This window comes from Sus scrofa, chromosome 5 (genome assembly GCF_000003025.6).
Source record: "Sus scrofa isolate TJ Tabasco breed Duroc chromosome 5, Sscrofa11.1, whole genome shotgun sequence".
NCBI classification, from domain to species: Eukaryota; Metazoa; Chordata; class Mammalia; order Artiodactyla; family Suidae; genus Sus; species Sus scrofa.
In genome coordinates, this window is record NC_010447.5 from 535,813 (window position 1) to 553,421 (window position 17,609).

The 17,609-nt window shown below is 60.1% G+C and overlaps 1 protein-coding gene across 1 annotated transcript in view; it reads right to left on the reverse strand.

The window, feature by feature from the left end:
- MOV10L1 (Mov10 RISC complex RNA helicase like 1) overlaps positions 1-17,609 on the reverse strand; it is a 57,562-nt gene that overhangs the window by 25,945 nt on the left and 14,008 nt on the right. Inside the window, exons 6-13 of the mRNA XM_021091343.1 lie at positions 16,869-17,012; positions 15,560-15,798; positions 15,085-15,217; positions 13,778-13,972; positions 11,146-11,260; positions 7,335-7,512; positions 6,965-7,035; positions 4,448-4,539 (exon numbers count right to left, since the gene is read on the reverse strand). Of these exons, the coding sequence (XP_020947002.1) occupies positions 4,448-4,539; positions 6,965-7,035; positions 7,335-7,512; positions 11,146-11,260; positions 13,778-13,972; positions 15,085-15,217; positions 15,560-15,798; positions 16,869-17,012 (1,167 nt within the window). The remainder of the gene's footprint in view (positions 1-4,447; positions 4,540-6,964; positions 7,036-7,334; positions 7,513-11,145; positions 11,261-13,777; positions 13,973-15,084; positions 15,218-15,559; positions 15,799-16,868; positions 17,013-17,609) is intronic.

The following is a 17,609-nucleotide window of genomic DNA, read 5'->3' on the forward strand; positions in this document are numbered from 1 at the left end:
CCAAAGGTCTACAAACAATAAGTGCTGGAGAGGGAGGGGAGAAAAAGGAACCCTGTGACACTGTTGGTGGGATTGTAAACTGGTGCAACCACTGTGGAGAGCAGTATGGAGATTCCTCAGAAAACTAAACATAGAACGACCATTGGATCCAGCAATCCCACTCCCGGGCATCTATCCAGAGAAAACCACGACTCGCAAAGACACATGTACTCCAATGTTCATTGCAGCACTGTTTCCAATAGCCAAGACATGGAAACCACCTCAATGTCCATCGACAGAGGAGTGGATCCAGAAGAGGTGGTACATATACACCGTGGAATATGACTCAGCCATTAAAAGGAAAGAAATAATGGCATTTGTGGCAGCATGGATGGACCTAGAAACTATCATGCTAAGTGAAGTCAGTCAGACAATGAGACACCAACATCCAATGCTATCACTGACATGTGGAATCTAAAAAAAAGGACACAATGAACTTCTTTGCAGAACAGATACCAACTCACAGACTTTGAAAACTTATGGTTTCCAAAGGAGACAGGTTGGGGGTAGGGGGATGCACTGAGGGTTTGGGATGGACATGCTATAAAATGTTGTTGTGATGACTGTTGTACACACATAAATGTAATAAAATGCATTATTTAATCCCCCCCCCCCGAGTTCCCATCGCAGCGCAGTGGCTAACGAATCCAACTAGAAACCATGAGGTTGCGGGTTCGATCCCTGCCCTTGCTCAGAGGGTTGAAGATATGGCATTGCCGTGAGCTGTGGTGTAGGTCGCAGACACGGCTTGGATCCCACGTTGCTGTGGCTTGGCGTAGGCCGGTGGCTACAGCTCCGATCAGACCCCTAGCCTGGGAACCTCCATATGCTGCGGAAGCGGCCCTAGAAAAGGCAAAAAGACAAAACCAAAACAAAACCCCCTAAAACCAAGAAAACAAACAGCCATCTCAAGGCTGAAGAAAAAAAATAATTAACAAATGCCAAAGTGGCACAGCATAGCAGAAACTAACCCAACTAGGATCCATGAGGTGGCAGGTTCAATCCCTGGCCTTGCTCAGTGGGTTAGGATCTGGCATTGCCGTGAGCTGTGGTGTAGGTCGAAGACTTGGCTCGGATCCTGAACTGCTGTGGCTGTGGTGTAGGCCAGCAGCTGCAGCTCTGATCTGATCCCTAGCCTGGCAGCTTCCATATGCTGCAGGTATGGCCCCAAAGAGCAAAAAACAAAACAAAACCCAAACACACCAAAAAGGCACCAGACATCACAGGTAAAACGGAAACTGACACACGAAATCCCTGAACACGATCTGATGGACAGCAAGACAGTACCTGCGTGAGAAGGTGAGACAAGACGAAAGCACAGGAGACGGAAACCCCGAGAAGTAAAACGGCGGGGGTGGGAACGAACCCAAATGAACAGGAATTCCAAAGAAGGACAAAGAACAGAAAAGAAGGGTAATTAAAGAAAACTTCCCTAAGTACAAACTCTTGTCTGAGAGGAGACTCCGTGTATTTTGCCTTTGAGGGCCGAACCTGAGCACATGGAGGCTCCCAGGCTAGGGGTCCAGTTGGAGCTGCAGCTGCGCCTATGTCCACACACACACCTGGACACAGTGGTCATGGCAGCTTTATTTGTAAAGGCCAAGATCCGCAAATGACCCGCAACCATCCCCAGGTGCCTGAGGTATAACCCGGGGTATGACCTTAGAATATTACTGTCATAATGGAGAATGAATCCACGCGAAAGCAAGAATGAATCTCGGAATAATTACGCTGAGCGACTTGATACCGGGCAAAAAACAGTAGGTCTGTCTGTTTCCACTTATGTAAATTCGACAAAACGGAGATGACTCTGCTGACAGGGTTGCGTGGGACTGGGAGCTGGGTCGCGGAGGAGGATGAGCGAAGGGGCACAAACACTGGGGGTGACAGATCCGCTCACAGGCTCCACTGGGAGGCTGGTTTCATGGGGCCTACAAGCGTCAAGTCGTCAAACTGCACATTTAACTAGGCGTGTTTTATGTGCATTTCATCCCAGGAAACCTGATTTTTAAAAAAGGAAAAACACTACGAGAACTAAATAAGCAAGCAGCACAAAGGTGCAGGTGTCTGCCCGCCTAGAGGGTCCAGCCTCTCAGCTCTGTCCCGCCTGCCATGCCGCAGTCCTCCAATGTTTCAAAACGAGTGAGAAACACAGATTTTGTTTTTCTAAATGTGGAATCTCTCTCCTGATTTTGAGCAACTTGATGCAAACAATCACAAACTCACAGGGGCAGTGCCCATGTGGCACAGTGGGTTAGGGATCCGGCATTGCTGCAGCTGCGGCTCAAGTTTGGTCCCTGGCCCAGGAACTTCCACGTGCTGCAGGTGGGCACACAAAACCTCCGAGCAGCACAAGTGGCCACGGGCCTGTCCTTCCCAGACGCCCCCCCGCCCCCCGCAGACCTGGCCCCCCTGCAGCCCACACCCTCTGAGTGGATCCAAACTTCCCGTCTCTCCAGAACTCTGGGCCAAGAACCACCACCACCGCCCCTGGGTCCCTTGACCACTTGGCCCTTTGGTTTCTTCTGCTCCTTTCTCTGCTTGGTGCAAACCCCAGAGCTCACCGCACCTCCCTGCCCGCCTCCCCCCACTTCCGCAGGGACGCTCCCTCTCTCCTCCCCGCCCCCAGACTCAGATCCACACCCGCTCCTTTGAACGTTCTTGCCTCGCCTTCCAGAGCAAAAACAAGCCATTCCAATTTCCCACTTACACTCAGCTCCCACCTCCTGTACGGCCCGGCCCAGAGTCTCCCCGCTGCTCCCTCTCCACACCCCCCCATGTCGCTCTAAACCGCAGACCAAGCAAGACCCGCCCGACCTCAGGCGCCTCTTCAGCCTCTGCTTTCAGAGCCAGAACGCCTGCACAAGGACCAGCTCCCTTTCTGCACAGCCCAGTCACCCCGACACGCTTCCCTCCAGCTGCAGCCAAACGCTGAAGAGCTCTTAACCTAGACGTGAAAACCACTGATACACAAACCCCTGATATCTTAAAATTAGCACCTTCCGTTACTCAAAAGATTTTTTTTTGTTTTAGGGCCGCCCCTGAGGCATGTGGAGGTTCCCAGGCTAGGCGCCAAGTGGGAGCTGCAGCTGCCACCTACACCACAACTCATGGCAACACCCATCCTTAACCCACTGCGCCAACCATGGATTGAACCTGCGTCCTCATGGATATAGTCAGGTTCTTAACCCGCTGAGCCACAATGGGAACTCCAAAGATACTTTAAGAAAGTGAAAAGACAAGTAATAAACCCTGAGGAGTTGCCCCCGACACATGTATCTAAGAGTCTGGTGTGACGGATAAGAAAAATCCAAGTATTCAATAAAAACCACAAGCAGGCAACTCACAGCTGAAAGCACTAAGGGCCCACAAGCAGGGAGGTGCTCTGTCCTGGAAGGGCAGAGACGCACACGGGGACCACGGCGAGACGCCACGCCCCTGCCACAAGCTCCACAGGCAGGTCCCGGGAGGGCTGGGGAGCACCCGGCCGTGCAGATGCTCACGCGGGAGGCACTGCCGCCGCCTCGTGTGACACCCGGGCACAGCCAAGGAGCCGCGGGCTTGTGCGTGCGGAGCTCAGGGGCCTCCCCAGCAGCCACAGGCCAGTTACAGCAGGGGACAGTGCCGCGGGGTGTCCGCCCCAGGAGAGGTGGCCAGAGCAGGCATGCCCACCACGTGACAGAAACTGCCAGCGAGTGTCAGCACCGACACGACTCCCAGAAACTACGGGCCGCGGGCACAAACAACGGAAACCAAAGGCGCCGATCTTCTCTGCGTGTGGGGGGCGCACTGTTTACCAAAGAGCAGGGGAGAAACACCAGATCCCAGTTAATGGTGGGGGGCTTGCTGGAGGGGGGACAAGCAATGGCTGGGGCGGGGTCCCTGCACTCCTGAAGTCACACATGACGAGTGAGTGAGACAGAGGAGTGGGCTGGTGGGGGCAGCGTGAGGAACCAGCATCTGTGCACCCAAGGTCCAAAAAGGAAGGAACGGGAGTGCCCGTGGTGGCTCGGTGGTCACCAACCCAACTAGTATGCGTGAGGATGCGGGTTTGATTCCTGGCCTCGCTCGGTGGGTTAAGGATCTGGCAGTTCTGTGGCTGTGGTGGAGGCTGGCACCTGCAGCTCTAATTTGACCCCTTGCCTGGGGAGCTCCATGTGTTGCAGGTGCAGCCCTACAACAAAAAAAACAAAACCAAAAACCCGAAAAGGAATGAACACGCACACACCTGCAACCGTGTATGTTAACAAGCGTCTGGAGATGGAGCTGCGGTCGCAGAGGCACGTGGCGCCCCCTCAGCCCCGTGGGCGTCAACGCCACGGCACCCACGCTGCGACCTACACGTGAGAGACCATCCCAGGAGAAGCCGCCGCCCTCCCAGCATCTGGAAGAGTCGCTGGCAGCTCACCTGTTATAAGTAAACTCCACGTCCATAGGTTCAAAGTTATATGTTTGTTCAAATTCCGGATTAAGTTTAAGAGTTACATTCTCTTCACGAATCTAAAAAGAAACAATTATATTTCCACATTTACTTCTTGACTCCTTGGGACAATCTTCCATCCACACTCAGCAACACATCACGCAACACTCGCTCCACAGCCCCGAGCTAAAACGTGGCAGCTTAAACACGTGCAAACACTCAGCGGGGCCAGCCCTCCCCGTGGACACCGGGTGTGCGCGACAGGCTGCTGCCTCCGAGGGAGACAGACCAACGGCCAGGATGAGGCAGCGTGTCCCGGCCTCAGGAACCCCGCCCTCCGTGGACGGCCGGCCCTACGGGGACCCTGCAGCCAAAGCCAGATTCCTGACAGCGATTCCCCGACGAGCAGGAAGGCAAACCCTAACCCTAAGCCGAGAGGACCTGGGCCCGGGGAAGGGGCTTCCGGAGAGCTGGGGGGACCAGCAAGCGGGGGGGCTGCGGGTGGGCTTGACGGGGCCCGAGTGTACAGGGGCCCCTGCTCCCCGCCCCTAAAGGCCAGCATGCCCAGCACAGGGCCCTGGGCTCTCCGGAGATCGTGGCCGAGGAAGATGGGCCTGTACCCGCAGACCGGCCGGCGCCCGAGCAAAGCGCCCAGCCGATCAGCCAGGGCGAGCGCCGCCGCCTCCAACAGAAGAGGGGCGCCAGCTCTAGGCCCCGAGGCCGCTGTGTACAGACACCACACCAGACACCAGGAGCTACAGAGACCAAGATAAGGAAGCACAAGATGACACATGACACAAGGCACGTGTGGTGGGCCCAACGGAGTTCACAAACGAAGGTCGTGCTTGTGGAGCTCAATGCAGAGGGAAGGCGGAGGCGCCGAGGCGGCGGCAGCCCTGGGGCAGCGCGGGGCTCAGGCCACCGAGCCGGCCCGCAGCTCCCTAAACCGCCCCACACGGCCGGGCGCCCCAGGGCAGCGAGTGAGGCCGGGCCGGAGAGCTGCAGACACCACCGGCTTGGCTGCGCTTCACGGACCGGGCAGGGGGCGAGGCGGCCCTCACACCGCAGCCTGGGGTTCGGGACCCAGGGGCCACGTGCTTGGGATCTGGGACCAACTCTTCTGAGGCTGGCGACCCCAGGGCACAAGGGGCCTACGCTCTGGAAGCAAAGGTGGTCTCGGGGCCGTCTGGGCTCCGCAAGCCTTGTCTCCAGCTAAGTGTGCTCGAGCTGGTGAGGCTGATGGACCCTCCAGCTCGGGCTCAGCAGCCCCTGCCCCCAGCGGAAGGACTCGGTCAAGCCACCCATCACTGAGGCGAGCGAGCCAAGGGTGCAGGCGCTGGCCTCAGTCAGCCTCGTCCGTAAGGGCCACAGCCCAGCCACCTGCCCACGCGCCCAAGGCACTGCGCCGCTCCCTCCCTCCTCAGACGAGGGCGCCCTGTGGGTGGCACGGACAGGAAGGAGGCTGGACCGTCTGCAGGGCCGGGTCCTGCAGGACAGCCGCCAGGGCCAAGCTGGCCGACGTCCGGGGTGAAGAGGGGACGCTCTCTGGGGAGGAGGGCTTCTGGCTCCAGAGCCCGCACCCTTCGGTGTGCACTTAGGACGGTGAGGCTCACGACTCGGGGCGCGCCCAGCGGCCCTGCGGACGGGGACAGCAGGGCGGGTGGCGGCACCAGCACCCAAGCCTGATCTGGCGGAGGCGACACGAGCACGAGACCAGGGGCGGGCCCCCTGGCCTCCAGTCTCCAAGCAGGGCCTGCCCCCCTTAGTGGCAGCGCCGTGAGGGGCCCGCTGGCCTCGGACACCACCGGCCCTGCTCCTCTCAGCCCGGCGGGCCCGGCCGACGTGCGGCCCCCCGACTTTTCCAGAACAGCGGCCTCTGCGGTCTGCTCCTGTCCTTCGCCTTCAGGAACGACCTTCAGCCACCAACGCTGTCTGTCTGTCTCCCGAGGCTCTCGGGTGCCCCTCCTCCTCCCCTCAGGGAGAAGAGCCACCCTGTGCGCTGCGACCGTCTCTGTGGTCTCGCCTGTCCTCGGTGGGGAGCCACCGGCTGGGCCCGGCGCCGACCTCACCTCCGAGTCGCCTGCCCAGCCCCCCCGCTTGGAGAGGTCCCGCTCTGGGGGGAGACGGCACGAACGTGCCCCCCGCCGCCGCTGGCTCTCCCAACCCGGGCCGCCTCGAGCCAGGGCCTCGGGGTGGTGAACGTCCCCGCGGGCGCAGGGACGAGGACACCGCCTCCGCACGCTCCGCTCCGAGCGCCTGCTCCTCCTCCGAGGCCTCTCTTCCGGAACCCAGGCAGGACGCAGATGCGACGAGGGCAGGACCTACCTGCGAGGCGCTCAGAGCTGAGGGTCTGGCGCTCAGAACGACAGGGCTTCCTCAGACACGAGGTTCTCCTCACACGTCACAGGGACGTGGCGACCGGCTCTGCCCTCACCCCTTCCGCACGGGCGTCCGCACCCAAGGGCCCCCCGGCCCCGCGGCGGACGGGTCTGGGCGGCCTCTCACCTCGACGACGTAGCCGATGTACTCGATGACGTGTCCGTCGTACTCCGGGGTTTTTAAAATCAGCTTGTCACCTGGGTAAAAACACACGACCCCGCGGACAGCTGGAGGACGGAGGCCTGGGTTCCGTGCTGTAAAACCAAACCCTCTGGAGAAGGGGAAGAAAACCAAGCATCGCTGGGATCCAGGGCTTCAGGCCACCTCCGTGCCCTGAGACGGAGACACTGGACCTACTCGCGTTGTTTTCAGCCACTTTCTGGCCCAGGGCAGAGGAAACTGCACGAGGGGACTGCAGAGCTGCCAGCTGAGAACGCGCTTTCCCGCACGGGCGTCACTGCGAGGCCACCCAGGAAAGCGCGGGCCACAGACCCACCTGCGTACAGAGAAGGCCTGCTCTCGGCCAGTCCCGGCACCTCCAGGACCAGCAGGCCCCCGTTCCTCTTCAGGGTGACCCCGCTCATGTTATACTCTCTCAGCTCCATCTCGGCATGAATCTCCTCGAGCCAGAGCAAAGTCGAAAACTTCTCCTTGTAGTTGGACATGTTCAGAAGCTGGAAAAGAACCCGCACGCTAGCGAGGGCACTGACACACGGCACGCCCGTGGGAGGGAACCGCAAGCTGGGACCAAGCGCTGGGCAGTGCAGGACAGTGACCCTGAGGGGGGGACCGTCTACGTGAGCCCCACACCGCCCAGCGCCTCCCCAGAGCTGCCAGGCTCCGGACGCACAGAGCCCCGGGCAGCCCTGCGGTCTCTGAGCCGAGTACGTGGGGCTGGGGGTCCGAGGGGGCTGAGTGCTGGCAAGCGTGCAGCACAGGGGGTCTGGAGCGCTCCCGAGGGTCCCTCCGAACGTCAGCGGAGCCCTGGCCAGCACGCAAGCCGAGAACGGACGTCAGAGGGGAGACGCCCGCTGGGATCAGAGCGAGCTCCTCGGCCTCAGCACCCGGCGCCTGGGCTCCCCCCACCCCGAGGTGCTGCGAGCACTCTCAGCTGTGACACCAGCAAGGCCACCTGGGGAAAGCGTCAGCTGCTGGAGATAATCCCCAGAACCCACAGGGCTGGAAGCCTGGGGTCCCACAGCCTGGACGGAAAGGCTGGAGATGAAGGGGCGCTGGGTGGGGTGCTCAGACGTGTGCACCCCAAGGTAAAGGCGACTTTGGCTCCACCCGACAAAGCTTTCAAGCCAGGCTTAAAGATACCCGGCTGTTTCCAGGTAAAAACTTGACGCATCCCAGAGCAAACCTCAAGAACGTTTTCAGGGATAGAAAAATATGCAGCACCAACAAGGTCAAACTCACAGTGCTTCACATCTAAACAAGAAAATCCTGGCATGGAAATACGCACAAACTACAATCCACTACGAGGAACAAACCTACCAACAGAAGCAGCACCAAAAATGACACCAGCGACAGAGGCGGGCATCGACACGCTGGTCGTGACTGCGCTGTATGTATCAGGTACTTCAAAGTCGGAGACCAGCTGAGCACATTAAACAGAGACACACAACACACAAAAAAGTTGCTCACTGAACTCGTAGAGATGACGTCTGACATAAACACACACTGGATGGGATTATACTGTAAAAAAAAAAAAAAAAAAAAAGAAGGAAAAAAGCAAGAATAAATAGTGAACTTGAAGACACAGCCACAGAAACCGTGCAGAACGCAACAGAGCGCCAAAGACCGAAGCAGGAATGGAGACTCCACGAAGCCTCGCTGTGTCAGTGGAACCAGGACCCGGAGAGGGCGGCAGAGACACCGCTTTTAAGACGGAATGGCCAAAACCTGCCCACGCGGGAAGACCTCCAGGTCCAGCTCATCAAATAAGCCCAAAGGACCCCAGCAAAGTGACGCGAGGAAGACCACAGCAGGGCACGCTCCAGTTTACGCTCCTTGAAGCTGGTGAAAGAGGGAATCCTGAGAGGAGCCACAAAAGAGAGGGGCCACGCGCAAGAGAAGGGGTGAGGAGGAAGCCGGCTCGCCAGGAGAGGCGTGGGGCAGCGCCACCCAGAGGCCAAGACCTGCAGGCACACCTTCCAAAAGGACGGCGCGGCACCCACTCGCCGCGCTCTCCCGCTCTCCTGGCTCAAAGCAGCCAGCCCCGCGGCCGGGGAAGGACAATGGCAACAGCAACAGCGGGGAGAAGAGGCCTGGCTTCCAGAGGCCTCGGCGCGTGCTGACCATATGCAGAGTCCGAGTGGTGAAACAGGGTGCCCTGCAGAGTTCAGGATGCGCAGGAGTCGAACTACAACGCAGGCCAGAGGCCCAGGAGCGACCTGGGAGGCAGGGCTGAGAGCAGAGGCGAGCGCTGGTCTCGGAACGCAGGCTGAGGGCTGGCGCTCGGCCACCCCGGCCACGCTCCCAATGCTCAAGAGCTGCCCGCGGGCGCAGGTGCCGAGCGTGGCCACGGCCGGCCCCGTGCCAGACCCTAGGAAGCCACAGGCCGACAGGAGTCAGCAGCCGCGGGCAGAGGGGACAGAATCGCTGAAGAGGCAGAGAAAGAGGAACAAGGGTCCAGTGAACCTCAAAGCCAGATGGTGACGAGCCAAAGACGCCAGCGCAAGCAAGGAGCACATACTGTCTCTTTCTGGCCCCGGGACGTTTCGGAAAAGGCAGCGGGTCTCCGGTGAACCAGGAAGAGACGCGGCTCGCTGCGGGCGGCGTGCGGGGCAGATCAGAAGGACACAGGGAAGCGGCAGACGTGTGCCTTGTCACGTGTCTGTGGTGACGCTGTCAGGCCGACCGCAGTGGGCACCGCAGAGTCAACGTCCCTCGACGTCGCCCCGGAGGGACAGCACAGCCCCCAGGCAGCGGCAGGGCCGGAGGAGGAGGAGGACGTGCTGCGGAACCTTAACCCGTCCGTCCCGACTATGAGCTCCACCGGCATCATCGCTGCTGAAAGGAGCAGGCGGCCGCTGTCTTCCGGCGACATCTGTGTCCACGAGGAGGCCCCTGCCCAGGCCCTGGGCCCGCGTTACAGGACGGGCAGAGACGCCGAGACCCACACGAGGTCACGGCGCTGCAGCGCGCTGGGGCCCTTCGGACCCTCGGGTCTGCCCTCCCCGCTGCCCCGGCCCCGCTTCTGCCCTGACGCCAGCACTGCAACCACGTCCAGCTTCTGAGTCTGCAGACACCTCCCCTCCACCCCCGGCTCACGTCCCTGCAGAGCACTCTCCGCTCCCACGAGGCCGGAGGGCCGTGCAGGGAGCTCCCGCCCCAGCCCTGCACCGGGCCTGCCCTCCGGTACAGGGTGACCAGCCCGCAGGGGTACAGTGGCGGCATCGCCACCCAGCTTCCTCCCAAACCTCCCCTCCCCTCCCCTGCGCCCCCCGTCGAGGCCCCCCCTCCTCACCCACGTCTCTCCAGCCACTGTCCAGTCTTCCTCCTCCTCACCCCGATGCAGCACAGGGGGCCCCACAGGGCCGGGCCCTCACTCCACCCGCTGCTCCTCAGTCAATGGGCCCCCAAAATGCTTCCAGAAAATGCCCTCCTGAGACAGGGCGGTTCCCTCCCTCACTGCAAGGGAGCAGTTGCCAGGCTGCACTGCCCCCCCCCCGCCCCCCGGCTCCAGCTCCAGCCACCTGCTGCAGCAACAGCGGGCACAGACAAGACCTCGCTCAGGGCGAAGGTTTTTTTTCCGGCGGCGCCCTCAGCATGTGGAAGCTCCTGGGCCAAGGATCGAACCCATGCCGCAGCTACGGCCTGGCTACACGTACGGCAACACCAGGTCCTCGACCCCCTGAGCCACAGGCAGAGTAGGGATGAGCCTGAGAACGGACGCTACACACCCGGGGAGGGGAGGAGGGGGAGGGAGGGGACGGGCCAGGCAAGGCAGCCCCCGCCGCCCCGCACTGGTCCGCGTCCCCTTCCCAGCTGCTCAGAGCTCCGGCCCCACTGCAGGGTCTACGTGGAGGCTGGGCTAGTGGCAGACGGTGTCCCCCGTCCTGCTTTGCCCCGGCCCCCCAAAGCCCCAGGGCACGAGTCCCTGAGGCCGAGGGCATGGCACCCTCGCCGCAGGGACTTGGCGACGGCCCCCATCTCTCGTCCCGAAGCTCCCGGCTCCCTGCGCGGAAAAGGAGCCCGCGTGCCGTCTGTCGGACCCCGACGGGACTCGTCCTGAGCGCGTCAGGAAAGGGCGCCTGTGGCGAGCGCCGCATGCTCGGTGTCTCGCGCCGGACCCTGCCTACCTCTGCGAGCAGCGGCTGAAAGGTCAGGATGTCCATCTTCTGCTCCACGCACTTCTTCAGCCTGTCCGGAGTCGGGTACTGCGGCAGGAAGCTGGGAAGCTGCCGTCGGGAGTTCCTTGGGAAGAGAGCCGGGCCTGAGCGCAGCCCGACGCCGCCAGCGCGTCACACCAGACGCTCCCCTCGACAGCCGCTCCTGCCGCGCAAAGACCGGGCGCTGGGGTCCGCCCTGCCCGCGGCCCGAGAGCAGGACGGCCTGGAGCCCGTGGGGCCGACAGCACTGCTTCTGAGGCGCCAAGGAGCTCGCCTCTTCCCGCCCCGTCTTGCCCCTCGCCTTTTACTCAGTTCGGGGCCGAGGCGGACAGCACGGCCCTCACGGGCATCATGAAGCCTCACCACGGGGGTTCGGTGACACCCGCCATCGCGCAGGGACACGAGATCAAAGAAGAGGCGGCAAGCCCTTGTCCCTGTGAAGGGACCTCGGGATTCACTCTCGTCACAACTCTCACGCATGACACGCTGCAGAGTTAATTCTACCTGTCGTGCTGTACGCCGCGTCCCTGGGACCTGCGACTGCACGTATGACGTTTGACCCTTTCATCGGAATGCCCCCCCCCCATTTGGTGACCACAAACCTGTTTTTTCCTATGAGGGTGTTTTTTTTTTTTTTTTTTTTAGGGCCACGCCCACGGCATATGGAGGTTCCCAGCTGCCGGCCGACACCACCGCCACGCCAGATCCGAGCTGCGTCTGCGACCTACACCACAACTCACAGCAACGCCGGATCCTTAACCCACCGAGCGAGGCCAGGGATCGAACCTGCACCCTCATGACTCCTAGTTGGACTGGTTTCTGCTGCACCGCGGCAGGAACTCCCACTATGAGTTTTTTGAAGTACAACTGACTCAGGACACTACGTTAGTTCTGCTACGCAACAGTGATTTGACTGTTCTGACCCTTTTCAAAACGCTCACCACAGAGAAGCTGTCAGGATGTGTCAACACACGAGCGTGTTACACGTTACTGACAGTCTCCCACACGGCACGCAGCTAGCTGTCCGTCCACCCACCTGTCCCTCCATCTGTCCATCCATCCACCCACCCACCCATCTCCATCCGTCCACCCACCCATCCGTCCACCCATCCACGCGTCCCTCCGTCCATCCGCCCCAGGGAACCAAGCCAGCCGGGACAGGCACTCTGGGTCACCGCCTTGATGGAGGGCAGCAGACTTCCCGTCTTAGGGATGCCTCCATACATGACAACACGTTAACAGTCAAAGGGGAAAAACTGACTAGAGAATTAAAACTCTTGCCTTGTTGTTCTGTATTTTTTTTTTTTTTGGTCCTTTTTTTCTTAGCTTTTTTCAGGGCCACACCCGCGGCACATGTTGGCTCCCAGGCTAGGAGTCTAATCAGAGCTGTAGCTGCTGGCCTACACCAGAGCCACAGCAATGCCAGATCCGAGCCACCTCTGTGACCTACAGCACAGCTCATGGCAATGCTGGATCCTTAACCCACTGAGCGAGGCCAAGGATCGAACCCGCAACCTCCTGGTCCCTAGTTGGATTCGTTAACCACTGAGCCACGACGGGAACTCCCTACGTCCCTTCTTGAGTTAAGCCGAATTATAACGAGAAAGCTGCTTGGTGCGCCCCTAAATGGCAGCCTCCAGTCCCTGTAACTGGAGCCCAACTACCTGGACCACAGCCTGCAGGTCACAGTGACATCGGGCTCTTGGGTCCCAGAGCCCGCCCAAGCCCGGTTCACGTGCTCACCGACTGCTCCTCTGTCGGGAAGCACAGGTTTAACCCTCCTAACCATGGGTGTGGGGGTGGGGGCGGACTTAACAGATGAGACCAAGGCTCAGAGAGGTTGGGAAACCGGCCTGGGATGACACAGCTTCCTTGCGGCAGTGCTGGGATTAAACAGTGGTCTAACCCCAGAGGTCCATAGGCACACCACACTCGAACAGAGCATCCCTCACCCGCACCCGCGGGGAAGCCCTGACTCCTCATCCGCAGCTGTTCCCGGGGAGAGGCGATCTGCCACTCAGAGGTGCCATGACGGCAAAAGGGGTACGCAGCACCCCAGCCACTTGGCAAGAGCATGAAATCCCCCCAGGCCCGCAGGTCACCATTTTTGAGTTTCATAACGACAGACGACAACACGGACGAGCAGCACTTTCTCCAGACGATGCCCAGCTGAAACCTGGGCCGCCCCCAAGCCCCGAGTCGCTAGCAGGTTGCGTTTGCTCCTTAACTTCCTTAGGCGAAGGTGTTACATGCTTCAAACAGGCTTCAAGGAGCCAACGACCCTGCTGGCCTGACACGTGACACTGGGGGCTGCGCAGGCTCACGAAGGCCACGCCAGCCACACCTCACTGACCCCTTGCTGCTGGGAAGGTGAGAGGCAGCAGGAGCCGAGGGCCAGGCGTCGAGCGTCCCGGCCCTGCGAGCAGCTGGGGCAAGGCAGGCCCTGGCCTCCACCGGCCCGGCCCTCACGGTGCGACCCCAGCAAGGGGATGGGCAGAAGCTGGGCTGCAGCCTCGCCCTTCACCTGGGCCACAGGGCAGCCGGGCGCCTGCACACCAGCGGCCTGAGATGCGGCTCACGTTGTCCCTTCCACTCGCAGTACCTTTTCTGCGTGGTGACGACCACTGTAGTTTTCGTGGACGCTGACGCCGGGGAGGTTCTGGACTTTTTCCATGAGAACGGCTCTCGCACAGCGACCAGTGACTCCTCCTCACTGACGACGTCCACCTCGAGAAACCGCCCGACGACGAAATCGGAGAAGCAAAGCAGGAGGAGCTCCCTGCAGCGGCCGGGATTCCTGGGAAGCCAAGCACCGTCCGGCCTGAGTCCCCGGGGGACCCACGGGCTCAAGGCCGCCTCCCGCGGTCCAGGCGAGGCAAGTCCCAGAGGCGTCGTGTGCCAGGGGCTCTAAGCCTTCAACATCGCTCTCCCTGGGAAGAGAAGACTTTCTAAAGGAAGCGCTGAAGCCTCTCCCAAGCTGCGTGCGCGCCGAGGCCAGCGGCCTCTGCAAGCCTGCAGCCTGAGAGCAGGACGGACCTTTCCAGGGTTCCCAAGGACGAACGAGGACTGCACAACGGGACCAAAGGACACCACTTCCCACTTGGCCGTCCGTCAACTTCCTGCTGCTGCTCGAAACCAGGCGCGTGGCACCTGAGGCCCTGGGCGCCGCAGTTCGCCCCACGCCGGGCCCGCATTCGTTCAAGAGGGCACCACCGACGCAAGGGCTGCCGCCAGGGCAAAGCCATACCCAGGGCCTGCGCAAGGCATGGGTTTATGAGAGCCTCCTTCCGACAACCGCGCATTAGTGAGGGCAGATGAGAGGGAAGGGGGCTGCAGCCAGAGCGGGGACCAGCAGGCAGAGCCTGAGGTTCTGGACTCGGGCAGGGAGGCCGAGGGGCAGGAAGGCTGCACGGAGGGCAGGGCAGGCGTGGGGAGCAGCAGAGGGAGGCTCAGGGCGGGGGTCCCGGCACCTTGGCAGGTGCCCTTGCTCAAGCCACTTTCTCCATCCCTGCCTTTGCTTATGGTTTTCCTTCATCAAAAGTTACCAGGAGTTGCCGTCGTAGCGCAGTGGTTAACGACTCCGACTAGGAACCATGAGGTTGCGGGTTCGGTCCCTGCCCTTGCTCAGTGGGTTAACGATCCGGCGTTGCCGTGAGCTGTGGTGTAGGTTGCAGACGCGGCTCGGATCCCGCATTGCTGTGGCTCTGGCGTAGGCCGGTGGCTACAGCTCCGATTCGACCCCTAGCCTGGTAACCTCCATATGCCGCGGGAGCGGCCCAAGAAATAGCAAAAAGACAAAAAAAAAAAAAAAAAAAAAAAGTTACTAATGCTTTTTCCAACACTCCAACCCAGAAGGACCAGACACGAAGCCTAAAAAGACCACTCCCTCCACGCCCTCCAGCCACGTACTTGGCGTCACACGTAGTCACAAGCATGGTTTTTCCACCCGGAGGGATGAGCCCGCCAGGCTCGGGCTGTGTCGCCTGCTCCCAGGACACACCCGCTTCCTTTTCTCCACCTTCTCCTTGACAGACGCCGGCATCTGGGAGATGAAATTTAAATGCAAAATTACACCAAGGCTGGACTGTTCCGACAGCGGTGCTGTTGGGGGGGGGGGTGTCACACACAGACCAGGGCAGATGGTGGCTGCCAGACAAGCAAGGGGGCAGCAGGCCGCCTCTCGCCAGCCCAGACTCACAGGAAGCCGCTCGTCGAGAGCACCTCCCCGTGCTTCTCAAGCTGTCTTAGCCCCTGAGCATCAGAGAAAGGTCCAGAGCAGGAGCTCGAGGCAGAAGCACTGCCAGGTGCCTGCCCAGGACCCGGGAGCAGCTGCGCGGCTCCCAACCCTCACGGGCGGTCTTGCGGGCACAGCGGAGGCGTCTACCTGCGGAGGCTCCTTCGTTGTTCACTGAACCACCTGCCAGCATCGGATGGGTTTTGTCTTTTCTGCAGCTGTCTAACGAGTTAACGTCTTCATCTGAAAAATTCTTCTCAGGAGCAGAAACAACAGACTCTGTGGGGCACACTGGAATTTTATCCGGCATCTGAAATCGGAACTGCTTGGCTTTATCCCAGCCAGCCAGTCTGCAGCTGACTAAGGTCTGGGGGACATCTCCCTTGTTCCTGGAGAGAGAGAAGGCGCTGTGAACACAGGATTTGTTCCTCTTTTTTGGGGTCTTTTTGGAGCCGAAAGTGCAGCATATGGACGCCCTCAGGCTAGGGGTTGAATCGGAGCTGCAGGTGCCGGCCTACACCACAGCTACAACGCAGGATCCTAGTCACATCTGTGACCTACGCCACAGCTCATGGCAACGCCGGATCCTTAACCCACTGAGCGAGACCAGGGATCGAACCTGCGTCCTCACAGACACTAGTCAGGTTCTTAACCTGCTGAGCCACAATGGGAACTCCTCCTTTTTTTCTTTAATTTAAAAAAAAGGAGAAGTTCCCGTTTTGGTACAGCAGAAAAAAATCCGACTAGGAACCATGAGGTTGCGGGTTCGATCCGTGGCCTTGCCCAGTGGGTTAAGGATCCGGCGTTGCCATGAGCTGTGGTGTAGGTCACAGAGGCAGCTCAGATCTGGTGTTGCTGCGGCTGTGGTGGAGGCCAGCAGCTATAACTCCGATTAGATCCCTAGCCTGGGAACCTTCATGTGCCACGGGTGCGGCCCTAAAAAGACAAAAAATAATAATAATAATTTTTCTCTTATGGCCATGACTGTGGCATGTGGAAATTCCCAGGCCAGGGACTGAATCTGAGCTGCAGCCATGGCAACACCAGATCCTTGAACCCACTGCACTGGGCTAGGGATTGAATCCATACCTCCCCAGACACCTGAGTCACTGCAGTCAGGTTCTTAACCCACTGAACCACAGCAGGAACTCCTCTACAAAAATTGTTTTTTTTTTTTTTTTTTTTGGTGTTTTTTTTAGGACCACACCAGCGGCATATGGAGATTCCCAAGCTAGGGGTCGAATCAGAACTACACAGCCACAGCCACTCAGGATCTGAGCCGTGTCTGCAACCTACACCATAGCTCACGGCAACGCCAAATCCTTAACCCACTGAGGGAGGCCAGGGACTGAACCTGCATCCTCGTGGACGCCAGTCAGACTCGTTTCTGCGGAGCCACGACGGAACTCCCAGAAGTTCCGCAGCCACCAGGGAGGTCTCATCTGAGCGGCACACTCACTCTATCCAGATGGCCATGCTTTTCCTCGTCCCTTCTCTCAGCGTCCCCAGACTGGTCGGCCTCGTGACTTCAACACCGCCTTTGTTTTCCAGTAAAAGAGCTCCGTGGGTCTCGTCAGCAGCTTCTTCAAGGGCAGGGGAGCCTCTGGATAAAACAGCCACAGGACAGCATCAACTGGCGGGTGGTCCTGGGGCCCCAGCAGCCCCACTCCCATGGGCTGCAAGCCCCCTGCAGGCAGGGCAGGCCAGGGAGGAGAGCCCAGGCCCAGAAGCGACCATGGCTACAATACTCAGAGCTTCTGAGCAGGACCGCACGTCACCCTCGAGAGGCAAACTCGAAGCCCTGTCAATCCAGAGAAGCAGAGGAGTAGGCACCGCCTGGGGTCAGGGACTCCCAGGTTCCCCAGCCTTCGGGTCGCAGAGGGAAGGGGTGCCTGGCCCTCTTCCCGGTCCCTCTCAGGCTGCTGGGCAAGGGCTCTGCTCATCAGGGACCCACAGCTAAGGCTCCATTTGGAAAAAGAGTTGCTGCTTCAAAGCACCTGAAAATAATTGAGAACTTCTCTTTGGCAAAAGAGAGGAGTCCACCCCGGCCTGGAACGGACGTCCCCTCTCCCCTGGCTCTTTCTCTCCCTGAGCTGGCCTGCACTCCTAGCAGACAGGCCCCTGCACACCCAGTCCCTGTCCACACTAGGCGACATCCTTGACCACACCAGCGGCCCCTCTCAGCCAGCCCCCCAGACGC